This window comes from Epargyreus clarus, unplaced genomic scaffold (genome assembly GCF_041222505.1).
Source record: "Epargyreus clarus isolate Ecla_fem2 unplaced genomic scaffold, WU_Ecla_fem_2.2 ptg000012l, whole genome shotgun sequence".
Lineage (NCBI taxonomy): Eukaryota > Metazoa > Arthropoda > Insecta > Lepidoptera > Hesperiidae > Epargyreus > Epargyreus clarus.
The window spans coordinates 1,239,836-1,253,685 of record NW_027332220.1 but is presented as its reverse complement, the minus strand read 5'-3'; the positions used below and the strand labels follow the sequence as shown (position 1 = coordinate 1,253,685).

Below are 13,850 nucleotides of genomic sequence, written 5' to 3'. Positions count from 1 at the left end.
ATATAAACAAAAAAATGTTAAGGGTGAACAACCCTTATCACTTAGGGGGATGAAAAATAGATGTTGGCCGATTCTCATAGATACCGGATAAGCACAAAAAATTTCACCAAAATCGGTCAAGCCGTTTCGGAGGAGTATGGCAACGAAAACTGTGACACGAGAATTTTATATATTAGATGTAGGCCCAATTATTTAAAATATTTATCATAGATTTTATAGACTGCCTGTATATTTCCTGTCGTGTCTTTATTACATAGATACTATAAATCCATCGATCGTTAATCACACGATTAAAAGTATCATAGGGCTTTAGCCATAGAGGTACTGATAAGGGACTGGTCACCGCCGTATCAGAAACGTCTATATTTTGACATGTTTATTGTAATCCGCATAATTATATAATACAAGTATTTTTGTAATTATAGATTGCGGTGTGCGTGCGTTCCTAATTCTTCAAATTCTAAATGGCTTCGACCGATTTTCGGATATTTTTTTGAGCGATCCGTACCCATAGGGTAATAACACCAACAACACAAAGGATAAATAAAAACCCTATTACTAAGCCTCCCTTATCTGTCCGTCTGTCGAAAGCTTCTAAGTCATGAAGCGTAATAAATAAATACGTGTTTTTTTTAAACAGCGTGTTATACAATGGACGCTTTAATAGCAAATACTAAAATATAAATAATTAACTTATAACCACGCTAAAATCGCACAAGAAAAATCGATAATCCTGATTCCTGACGATCCTGAAGAGGTGAATGGGATAAAATTATATAAATCGTGTATTGTCATCGGTACTTGATAATTCTTCAAAATGTTAAATTAATCGGACCGTTCAAAGTGGGTAAAAATCGAGTTCAAAGATTCCGTTACATACAGGTCAAGCTAATAATAAAAAAAGCGTGGTAAAAAGAAGTTCTCCGTACAAGAAACCTGTATTTTTTGTTTTATCTATTAAACTTTACCTACTTAATATCTCGTTTCCCATTTTTAGCTGCGGCATATATGGGACGATTTGGCTTAAGTTATTTTTCCTTCCTAAGGGAGCTTATTACACCTGTCACCGCCTTTCGTCGACAGTCCTCGGCGACCGTAGGTAAATTTAAAACACTAAATCTGACTGGAAACCATACCATATTAATCACTGAAGGAACTGTTTTCTCCGTCTTATATAAAATGTAATGCATGATTATCTGAGTAATGAACCCGTGTCAATTGTTTCAAACCCATATAATCTTCAATGGAGACTGCTACAATGATATTATATCGACAGGAAGCTTGAACTAACTTCCAAACAGGGGCTACTAGTACTAGTACTAGGGTACTAGGACGGTGGAAGCGCCGTCATACGAGGGGCGCCGAAAACACATACGAGAGATGTTGAAAACACCCGAGCGTCACTGTTTATTAAAGAGGCTGTTAATTGAACGGCTACTTAAGCTACTTGGCTACAACATACATATTCTGCAAAAAAAGACGTCATCAAGGCCTAGGAAGCGCCACCATGAGATGTCGCACTAAGTACCTAAAGATTTTGTTAGAGCCGCCACTGCTTCCAAAGTGCGAAAATATTAACCACTCCCAGTCATCCATCTACTCCTTCACCTTCTGAAGCAGTTTAACATATTAGAACGCTCTTTGTTGGGACTGCGGATACGGTAGTTGCGCTCGTCCACAACCCAACATTTGGCATTGGGTCTCTCTAGGGTCTGTCCCTGTTCGGGATGAAGCTATTCCATTCCCTCGTCACTCAGGGGCCACGTCTCTCGCTAACCTAATCTAACCCAATCATTATAGTATAAGAGTGGTCAAAATAAATTGCATGGAAGATGTACTGACCACTCCACTCTTCGTCTCTTATACAGGGAAAATTGCACTCATGTTAAATTACCTCATAGAAAGATCTATGAATACATGACTGTTTACATATAGGAAAATAAATATTTTACCGAATTCCAGGTAAAAGCCAGGAGGACCACTAGAACGCCCCACGCTGCCATGTTTGCTGAAGACCAACTACCTTCAGACTAACTTCAATTCCTATATTCACCCACATTTGAGGAGAATTACCGATAAGTGACGCAGATTAACTGATTATTTTAATCCGAATTAAATTTGCCTACTTGTTTTATCCGTTTGATAACGAGTAGCCGGTAGCCTAATATTTTCTGATAGATGATTTCATTGAACGTTCGTCTATTTTTAGGGAAATAGATTGATGTAGAGTTTCCTGAGTTTTAAAAGTGGTTCTGCGTGTTTTAAAACGTGGTAGAACTTTGCTTCGTATCTGACGACATTACCACGATTAGGGTGGATTCGCGTCGGAAAATGATTTTGCTTAGGTATAGGTACGAATGGATGATTGTGGAAAAAAAAATCTCGTCTGTATCGTTGTCTAAGGATATCCGAATCCCCTTGTATTCGCGGCGGCAGCTAAACTACATCCTGTTTTGTTTGTAGTTTAACTGCTATTTTGGCTTTTTTATTTTGATAAGTATGGCTTAGACAAATGTCAATACAGTTATTCAACTTTATCCCACAGAGACTTTGGCATTTGTGGCAAATTGCTCTTTACCTCCATTCCTCACAGAAAAATCCTTGTCAACGAAAACGCCAATACCTAAAGATTAAACCCACCCATCCTTTTTTCCTACCGAGACAATTATTGACAAAATACCTAGTCCATTTCTTAAAAAACAAATTCATCTAAAAGTTATAACCAAATTCTTGAGACAAACCTTGAATAGTAACGACAAATATAGAATATGGGTCTATATGAATGATTTATTAAGGGAAATCCGGCTTTAGATACTAATTGATAGTGGTCGATACTGCATACGTCAATGGTTATATTACGTCACTGTCCACGCTGTCGGCTGCAGGTCGGTTACCGACAACTTACATAATAATCGAGCTTTTCCTAACTTATTTCCAACTTTTGGGATGCACTCAGAATTTTATGCATGAACTCAAAAATAGTCATATATAAGAGATGTAAGGGAATCGGATTTTCTTCTTAAGCATAGGTGAAAAAAGAAAAACAAAATAAACATGAAGAGTTTGGATTTTCGTCGATACATTTCAGAGATTATTTCCGGGACACTTAGCATAAAGTAAGGAAAAAATCATAGTCTATCTTTTTTTAAAAAGAGAAGAATATTTCTACGTCCATAAACCAAAAATATATCATCAGAGAGAGATCAATATAGTACGATTAGTTAGGCAGAAATATCAGAGGGAGATCAGAGAGATTTGAAGCTAAAACTTTACGTGATAGAATAATAATAAATGTTATATTTAGACACATTACAAGTAGATTTTCTGTTATCATCTGATTAGAATTAGTATTTTTCCATGTTGTACATGTATATTTCACGCTAATACTGTTTATCTATACATCTATACATGTAAGATTGTAGTTGTCTACAACTTCTAAAACACCGAATGATTCTTAGGCTGACCACCTGTTGGCTATTATCACTCAAGCAACTGGTAGCTTTAGCAATTCTATAGTATTAACGCTACTGTCAACAATTATCCACAACCTTTTATTGTTCTACTGCTGAACACGAGTCTCCTCGCAGAAGGAGAAGGATAAGGTCATAGTCTACCGCGCTGGTAAAGTGCGTATTGGTAGACTTCACATACATTTGAGAACTTTTTTTAAAGATCTTTCAAGTACGTTAGATTCCTCACGATGATTTCCTTCGTCGTTTAAGCTTGTGATAATTAATATATAATACGCACATAACTTTCGAAAAATCAGAGGTGTGCCTGGAATTTGAACCTTGGATCCCTCGATCAAAAGGCCCACTTGCAACCACTACGTAATCACTGTTCTATCACCGTCACACCTATTCCTAATATGAAGCAGTTCTTGCTTTTCGATTGAAGTGTACATATGGATGTCGGCTGAATTGTATATGACGTGACATCTTAGTCCCCAGGATTATATTTATAGAAACACATCTATGATCGGCTTTAGATAGAACCCCTATTTGACTGACCAATTCAATCTCAACAACTTCAACCAAAAAACTAGCTGACCCGGCAAACGTTGTATTGCCATATAAATAAAAAAAATGTTAAGGGTGAACAACCCTTATCAGTTACGGGTTTGAAAAATAGATAGAATATTTGAAACTGCGATGGTAGCGAAACCTGTCGAATCCAATGTGAAACATTCCAAAATCAACAACTACTTACGAATTAAAAATTAATTAAAAAAACCTTTTCCCACGGACTAAATTGTGAATCTAAACCATTCTCAAGTCCCCTTGAACACACACAACAAATGTCATCAAAATCAGTCCAGTCGTTTAGGAGGAGTTCAGTGACATACACACACACATAAGAAATATATATATAAAGATAGGTAAGTAACTCCGAGGAGAAAGAATTTAGCAGAGCATTGGACTCGGTTCCCAGGTTTTGATAACCGATTGATTGCTATTTCTTCCACGGTATGTTACTAGTACACTGTTGACAGATTTATTAATATATATATTTTTTTCTTGAATAGGTCAATCATTTAACAACATGATTTAAATCAAAATAAATATTAATTGCTCCTTCTCGTTAATTACTTCAATAAAAATATTATAGTTAAAGGTGTGTAACTTTATTTGTGATCTTATTTATATGTTGTGTATTAAAATGATATTTTACAGGCTGGCGACTAATTCGATCCTCATTGGGACAGCGTGGAAGTAGGCACAATTATTGTAAAAACAACTGATTAATTATATGGTAAAGCGATCACTATTTATGAATTTACGATTATTATCGATTGTGAAAAGTTATAAAAAACCCTCATCCGTCTTAAGAAAATCGCTTCTTTCCTGCAGATAAGATTACAGACAGTTTGTGTTTGTTGTTATTATTAGATAATAGAATCGATTGTACATCCGCCCGAGTTCATCCCCGTAATTACTTCATAAGTTCACACGCTTTTCGAAGGTGGTAGAACCCTTTGTGGTTCGACTCCGGCGGCACGACCGCCACACCTGCTTCTGCTAACAGCAGTGTTAAACGCTGTTATGTTCAGATTTGTAGGCTATGGTAAAGGAAATATACGTATCCAAAGCGTTCCATGTCAGTCCTCTGGGGTAGTAACGCATCTGTGGCCAACATCAGGTAGGAATCAAATTTTACCTGGGGTTGATTACAGAAGTGCATGGGCTACAGTAGCCAAATAAAATCATGAGGATTGAATGCTCATTTGCTTCTCAAATATCATAATATAAAAAAGTAACTTATGGCACTAACTTTCATGTGCGTCATTTTTGCGTGAAACTACAGTCAAATTCGAATCATGCGCTTCTAAGAATTATCAACATCCTTATCGTTTTTGGCTGGGAGCGTCTCTTTTAAATAAATAAGGGTTGCAGTCATATAATCAAGTCAGACTCAAATTACTATACGAGTTATGTAGACTCAAATTACTATATGAGTATATGTGAATTTCTTATATGTCGCTTCCTAAGATCTAAGTCAATATGATGTACGTATGTGTAAAGATGATGTTGTACCTTAGCAGTACTTGTTTGAAGCTCGGCCTCAATCGAATGGTCAGAAGTTCAAATGCCAGATCTGAGCACCTCTGATTTTCAAAGTTACGTGCAAAGACTATAGCAACCTATATTACGTGCATACACACGTGTTAAAGAAATACTTTCAGGCCTGAAAGTTCTTTAATAAAAAAATAGTTCGATTATTTTGTTAAGAGTCGAGGAGCCTATGTTTTTTCTACCCGCACTTTATCCAATACTAATTTTAAATGACTAACGTTATCAACCCAAATATATACCTAGCTATTTCATTGAATAACTGTACCATTCAGGCAGCTAAGCTATTAATTTAACAGTTATTATTTGAGCTATTTAGCTGCAACAAGTAGTAGTAGTATTATTGTTTATATTGCTAAATAATAAAGTAGAGGAGGCAAAAAAATAGCTTAAAAACATGTATCTACGGAAGCACTTAAATCAGATTTAAAAAAACGTTTGACATGCATTAATGTCATTTGTCATTGTCAATGTCATATTGACGAAACCTTGTGTCATACCGACATATTTATTTTTCTGCATGTTTTCTTTCCGTTTGTAACCGACGTCGCGCGACGTGGTTCGTAAATTAGTAAACTCTCACCGTTTTACTTTTTTTGTAATATTTGTGTAAATTTCGAATCAAAATGGGAGTTTGGCCCGAAGTGACGACCGCTAAGAACGAAAACCGACATGAGATCAAGTTGGCGGGAGCTGCAATTTCGAAACGTATCTCGGAGGAAGGTTTAGACAAAAGCGTGTTTAAATTAACCAGCATAAACCTTTTAAACATAAGTGATACTTGTCTTTCGTCGATTCCTGATGAAATCAAGGGTTTAGTGAACCTACAATCGCTACTTCTTTACGGCAATAAGTTGTCCGAATTCAACGAAAACATAACCTCACTGCCGAAACTAAAGGTGCTAGATTTGTCGAGGAACCAGATCACAGCTATTCCGGACACTTTAAATAACATGAAAGAGCTGACTAGCATCAATTTCAGTTCAAACCAGATCGAAACAATGCCAAAATTAGGTGATTTACCAAACTTAATCATAGTGGACGTATCGAACAACAAACTGACGAGTTTCTTGGACTTGGAGACCGCGAACGTGCCTCATCTCTCCGACTTGAAGCTGAAAGGAAACGCAATAGACTCGATTCCGAGTTATTTGCCGCGCTGTGTTCCTTCCCTGAAGAATTTCGATATGGGTGATAACCAGTTGAAAATCATTCCTGCTGAGCTAGCCAGTTTATCGAAATTAAAAGGTAAGTTACAATTTAAGAAAACAGCACTCAGCACACAAATCTGACGCACAGACATGTTCAGGATTCAATTCATATGTATAATTAATCCCCTAATAAATTAATCCCTGTTTTATGCTGTTTCTACACTTGTCTTTGTGTGTGTGTCCACATACTCATTTATAGAGCTATGGTTGTTGTAAATGTATATATTTTTTTTATTAACAAAATATGACTTCCTTTTTCTCACATGTTCCTGTAATTGTTTGTTAATATGATGCAATAATGTTATAAAGTATGTCATCATTATTTCCATACTGTGAGTAAGCCAAAATATTTCTGTTACAACAAATTATGTAATTTCTAAGTTCACATAATTTAGTAAAACACAAAAAATATTTGGGCTAGTTCTTCAGAGGGCTGTGTACAAATTATTTTATCATAAGGAATTATGTAACGTTAATTAATTAGTACACATAATATGACAATGCCAAAATCTTTTTCTATGATTATTTTATTGATTAAACATTTTCTTAACACACAAACTGATAAACTGATAAATTTTGCATAAACCTAATTTTGATTTGCAGAGCTAAACCTCAAAGGAAACAAACTAGCCGACAAACGTTTAATGAAGCTAGTAGACCAGTGTCGGACGAAACAAGTCGTAGACTACATTCGGGAGCACTGCCCCAAATCCGACCAGAGCCAGCCTGCAGGGAAGAAAGGGAAGAAGGGAGGCAAGAAGCAAGAGGAACAACAAATGGAGGATTCTGTCTGTGATCTCTGCCACTCGATGAAAATATTACATGTGGAAGATGATGTTCTTAAAGTTAAGATTGTTGAGTCGGAAGTCAACGGTGTTCGGCCGTACATACTGTGTTGCATCATCGATGGGTTGAACTTAAATGATGCCCTGTTTAAGAAGTTCATTCAGATGCAAACAAAGCTGCATGATTCGGTCTGTGATAAGCGCAACATTGCCACTATAGCTACTCATGACATGAGCAAGATTGCTCCAGGTAAATATGTATTAATTATTTTTTATTTTTAATCTCATGCATTCTTAAATCAGCTAGTTAAGAGGCAGTGACAAATAACTTGTTTGGATTTTTATGGTATAATGCCAACAACTTAAATCTTGAGGTTAAATCAAAGTATTAAATCTTAAAAACTTTTTGCATTTCAATTTGATTTTTGTTTTTCTTTTAATATTTTTTATTCAATGTGAGCAAAGATTAACGTTAAGTTTGACAGACCTACATGCACTGAACTGTCCACTCCTTGACATGATCATATTTGGGGTTTGTCAACATATCCATAGGCTGCAGTATCTGCTGAAGGGTTAAATGTTATACCTATTACAAAAAATCTTAGTCTAAATAATATTCTGTCAATAAATAAATAAACTTTGTCCCAGGTGATCTAACATACACAGCCAAAGCACCATCGCAGCTGAAGTTAACGCCGTTGACCAGGTCTAAGCCCTTCACAGGCGAGCAGCTCTTCCAGCAGTTGACAGCTGAGGCTGAAGCCCTGAGGAAAGAGAAGAAAAGAAATGTTTATTCAGGAATACACAAGTAAGTTTTTAAACAAAATATATATATATATACGAGCTGACGCGGCAAACATTGTGTTGCCATAGAAATAAAAAAATGTTAAGGGTGAACAACCCTTATCACTTAGGCGTATGAAAAATATATAGTAGCCGATTCTCAGACCTACTAAATATGCATATAAAATTTGGTGAAAATCGGTAAAGTCGTTTCGGAGCAGTACGGTAACTAACATTGTGACACGAGAATTTTATACATAAGATGGGTGTTTGATATACTAAGTGTTAATGAGTGCTATGAACGCACACAAACGTGAATATGCAAACGTTCAAGGACACATCTGTATAGGAATCTGTGGCATATTTAGATGTGACAACTTCACACAACTCATCAAGAAACATTGACTATTAACTAATATATTTTTTAATATAATTGTTTTCAGATACTTGTACCTGTTAGAAGGCAAACCCAAGTACCCGTGCCTGCAAGACGCAAGTGGAAAAGTTATCAGCTTCCCGCCAATCACCAATTCTGATGACACAAAGGTTACTAAATTTAACCTTGTTTTAACCCCTTTTTATCAACCCTCATTAACCTTGAATAGTTTGAAGTCAGTCAGTTGTCTGTCTGATTAACACATTGTCTATATGGTGATGGACTGGTATGACAAACACTTAATATGGGAGATGTTCCAAAGTCTACAAGGGTTCATACATCTGTGAGCATGTAAGCCTTCAATCCTACATTAGTAACCACTTACCATCAAGTGGTGTGGAGATATGTGGCAGAACGAGTATGGTACCAATGGAGAGATACCATTATCTCACCTATTTTTAGCATGAAATTGGTTTATGCTGAAATGGCTTAGTGGAAGGTTTGCATGCTGGCTGACTTACATTTGAGGCACCTGTTTAGTCCTCAGTAGTGAAAATGCATCTCTTTTTGATTTTAGGTAGTACTTGTCTTACATGGAGTGCTTACAGATGTCTGTTGCCCATGGACATCTGTAAACAGTTATCGTCGCATGAACTGCGTGGTCATTTGCAACTTCAATATCATACAACATATATCCTTCAGATGTCGAGTGAGAGCAAGGCGATGCTGGTGGAAGTGACCTCCCACTCATCGCTGGGTGCCTGCAAGAACGTGATGGACAGGCTGCTGCAGGAGTGTCTCCTGCTGGGCATCGGGGACGACGTGGATGCCGGCGACTACCACACGCTCACTGTGCAACAGGTATGCCCATGGAATACTTTGAAATTAAATGAAATATATATTATTTTGTATAGGCCTACAATGGCACTTACAAATTGTAAGTTACAATATTTTTTCTTAAACATATTTTGGGATATTTGAGGCCCCATTTAAAACTAATGATAATTAGAAAACTTGATGTTGTTATTATTGCAAATTAAAAAAATACAATATCTTTATTCACAGGTGAAAATAGTGGACACAGAGGGTAACCTAAAGAGTGTCTACCCATCCCGATCTGACTGCACGTACGATGACACGAACATCAAAGTGTACAGGCTGCCTAAGAAATAAACTGTTTTGTACTTTATTTATCAAGCTGTTGTTACCACAGAGCTTATCGAATAGAAGTGTTTTACCAAGCGTGCATGCATGGCTTAAAGTGGTTGAATTTAGATATTTTACAAATTATGATTGCTCGTGTAATCAAATACATCTTACAACAATATATAAGACGTATTCGTCCTGAATGCCATCAACCTGATGCGAAGGGCGACAAAGGAATACAGAAGGGTGAAAAACACTTGTCACCCTTCTGTAGCTTTTCCATGTCAAATATTTCTCGTTGCACGTTAAGGTCCATTATTAATAATCAATCCATCCAAGTTTAGGCTACCAAAGATCGAAATTTCTAGTACGCAAGGGACAGATAGATCATTTATTCCAAAAACTTAGCACAACACCAACTATAATATAATAAACAAAATGTCGATCTTTGGTTATCAAAACATTGATAGATTGATTATCAATAGGCTAATAATAATCATAATTATTATAAGGCTGGTTAATTGTAACTCAGATACGACCAAACCTGATGCCTGCTTGGGTAGTCAATGTCTATTTGATTTGTAGCTCTGTGGTTTTAATTTTAAGTGATTTTGAGCCGAAACTCCCGTATGACGGGAGCGTAGAGTGCTATTTTTGCTTTCTATTTATTTACTAGCTTGTATTCCCGAATTCGTTTGAACGACGGGTTTTTTTACTTTTTTTAATAATAACTACCTAACTATGTATTATGAGTAAAATGACAAAAAATAGTTTTCATCAATCTTTAAATATCGCCAAATAAAAGTAGAGATTTAGGATTCAATTTCTAATTGCACAATTCAAAGAAGACTTGACTGCTTGGTTACAGAAATGCCTAAATACAAACGTATAATACGTCTGAATGGGATTTTGCCTCGTTTTAATATCTAATATCCAGAAATGTCTAACGCATGTACAAGTAAGAGCGTACGCTTAAAATTGGACTTTCCTGAACAGCCTTCTTTTTTTTTTTGTTGACGAGGGGGAAACCTTCAAATGGTACCCGACGCCATGGGAGTGACGCCGTGTTATGTGGGATTTTTACCGCACTAAAACCCCCCCGGTGGCCGTCCTCAGCGTTTGGTGGAGAACTCCGGGATCTCCAACGGAACACAACCGGAGTCCTCCTAACGCGATGCACTTCTATCGGGCTCTGCCCTGGGGGGAGCAATTTACGCTCCTCTCACATCCCCTGGTGATTACAGCGATATGCGACCACACAAAACCGCTGTCCTTCCCGGGGTCGCTTGCTGGACGGTTTGAGCTCCCAATCTTGCCGCCCGCAAAAAGCTTTTTTTTTTCCTGAACAGCCTGGGACGCGTGCTACCCGCTATATGTAGTGGCAGTGTTTACCGATAGGAGCGGGCGCCCGCCGCGTTCGAACGCGTCGTCCGACCGCCGCGTGTGTAAAACCTGTCGCACTCTCCTTTAGCGCTGCCCATATTTTTTTTATACACACACGAACGTGCATAGTAGTCTTGGGCATAATAATTCGCACCTGAGGATCGCTCAATCTAGTTTGCGGCTCCTAAACGAACTAGTTCGCTCTTTTAGTTCGTCGGCTCCCAGCTGGGTACCGAACAGTCGGGAACTTTCAAATTTAGTTTTCACACCCAGTTGAATAATCTGTACAGTAACTGTATTCAGCTGATCGTCTTACATATATATGTATTATAATTTTCGTCCCAAAATTCTTTATTATTTGCTTTTAGTTCTAATGTTATCTTAACCCTATTATTTAGATATTTTGAAAATCTTACGGAAATCGCGAGTTATTTTTTTTATGTTTTGGAAATAATATAAGTTTTTAATTGTTTTTATGATTGTATGATTTTTTTATTAATTTCATTGCAAATTTCCGGCCTTAATGAGAATTTGTGCCTCAAGTGATGAAAGCAACAAAGTTATCGTCACGAAGTCAAGAACACTTTATGGTCTGACTTTGGTGGTATCGCCACTACACCTACTTTTATTATTTATATTTTATAACTAATGTAAAGCGCTGCTATGTTTTTATTTGAAATTTATTTTACATTGTATGACTGTTTCTAATATCTACATAATACAAATAGTTATAATCTTCACTTAGGCATCTCGGGGCCTGGGAGTTATGTCTACCGTATTGTTACAGAAATTATACTGAAAGAATATGTCCTAATGTTATTTGTGCATACAAGTATAGTCCGCGCCAAACTTCTAGTCCGCTCTGAAGTTGTTGCGCGCACGTGTAGTCAGAGAGCTAATGCGGTCGAACACAACTACAAGCATATACTCCGTAGCAACGTAAGGGCATACTAACTGCGCTATGACCCCGCGGGCGAGAGCGGGCAGCGGAGGGTGCCGGGGGGGGGGGGTACCACGCTGTCTTCATACCGATGATATCTACAATTTGCTGTCGCAACGCGACTCGTTTCTATATTTAGAGTGGACTAGAAGTTTGGCGCGGACTCTAACATACTACATGTAGACATTTTTCGATCTTTAGTAGGCAAAAACAGGATAGATTGATTGTCAATAACGGGTGTAAATCGTCAATCGCCGACTAAAAATATCATGTTTGCTGGAGCCCTCGGATTCTTTATTAACTGAAATGGTTAACTGTTAATTTTCATTCGCTGTGATCTAACGTTATTATTATGTATGTACATCGTTGACTCTCGAAGAATAAAGTATATTTTCAATGTCTATGTTATTTTATTTACACATCTCTAAAAATATTAAATAAGGAAATATTTATGATTTTCATACTTTCCAATTTATTATTGCATTTTTTTTCCTCAAAATATTTCTGAGTTTTTATTTTTAAAAATAAAAGGTACCCGACAAATATCTAACAATATTGTAATTTTCACGATAAAACTATTCAGTATAATTATTTTTAAATCATTTTTTTAATTGTAACTATTATTGTAGTCTTAACTGGCAGATAATCCCTTTAGCGTGAAGGCACCTGTTTCGTCGTCAAACCACATGCTGGGCATGAGAAGACTTCTGGCATGTAAGTGTCCTCACGATGTTTTCCTTCACCGTTAAACGAGTGATACTAATTTGTAATACGCACGTAATTTGCAAAATCAGAGATGCGTTCCTATTTTGCGAACCTTGAACCCTTCGATTGAGAGCCCATTCAACCTTCATTATCCCATTTGTTTCGTTACGTTTCATCAGTGTTCTACATTTGAAATGGAGAACACTAAAGAGTGATTCTACTAAGTCTAATTCTTTGACTCATTTAATTGTTATCTTATTAAATACTCCAGAAACACGCTACGAGACGAGTATTGCAGATTCCTCTGATTCCGACTGATGGCACATAAATCCACGTAATTACCACGAGCGGAGGACGCAATCATTACCGCGGTCGACATGCTCTGAAACGACTTACCAAACCTCTAGACGTTAGCCCAATTCATAAACTTTAACGAGGATCAATATAATAAAGAAAATAAAAACTGAATTTGGTATACACAAAATAAATAAATAATAATGTCATGCTCATCAACGTTGTGCTAATTTAAGTCCTTTTCGGTTTCTTACTTTGCATGACTATTGGTAGTGCTTTCGCAGTTTTTTGATTATTTTTTATGTATTACGAATTATTGACTACCTTTGCATGTGAAGAAAAACGTGGAGAAACGCCTGAGAGTTCTTCATACTCATCTCAAATCTACTATTCGCACTTGTCCAGAGTTGTATTCTTATCCTTCTGAAATCCCAACTATGTACCTACCTGGTTTCGTATTCGATCAGTTTTGAATAATATTGAAACCCACTAAAAATTCACAGAGATGACGACCCGCGTGGCGGAGCGGCCACCATGCCGGTTTGACGCGCAAAGGGTCCCGGATTCGATCCCCGGCCAGACAAATATCTAAGTGATAGATTTAGATTTCTGGGTGTGGGTGTTTGTGTATTTGTCTATGTGTGTATCCCCACCCAC

At 37.0% G+C, this 13,850-nt stretch overlaps 1 protein-coding gene across 1 annotated transcript; it reads left to right on the top strand.

Moving 5' to 3' along the window:
* The first annotated feature begins 6,053 nt into the window (after positions 1-6,053).
* Positions 6,054-10,022, top strand: LOC140746050 (leucine-rich repeat-containing protein 47). The gene is made up of 6 exons (XM_073078042.1): positions 6,054-6,818; positions 7,385-7,816; positions 8,215-8,374; positions 8,793-8,895; positions 9,428-9,586; positions 9,791-10,022. Exons 1-6 carry the CDS (start codon positions 6,197-6,199, stop codon positions 9,896-9,898), a joined length of 1,584 nt encoding a protein of 527 aa, XP_072934143.1. The 5' UTR covers positions 6,054-6,196; the 3' UTR covers positions 9,899-10,022.
* The last annotated feature ends 3,828 nt before the right edge of the window (positions 10,023-13,850 follow it).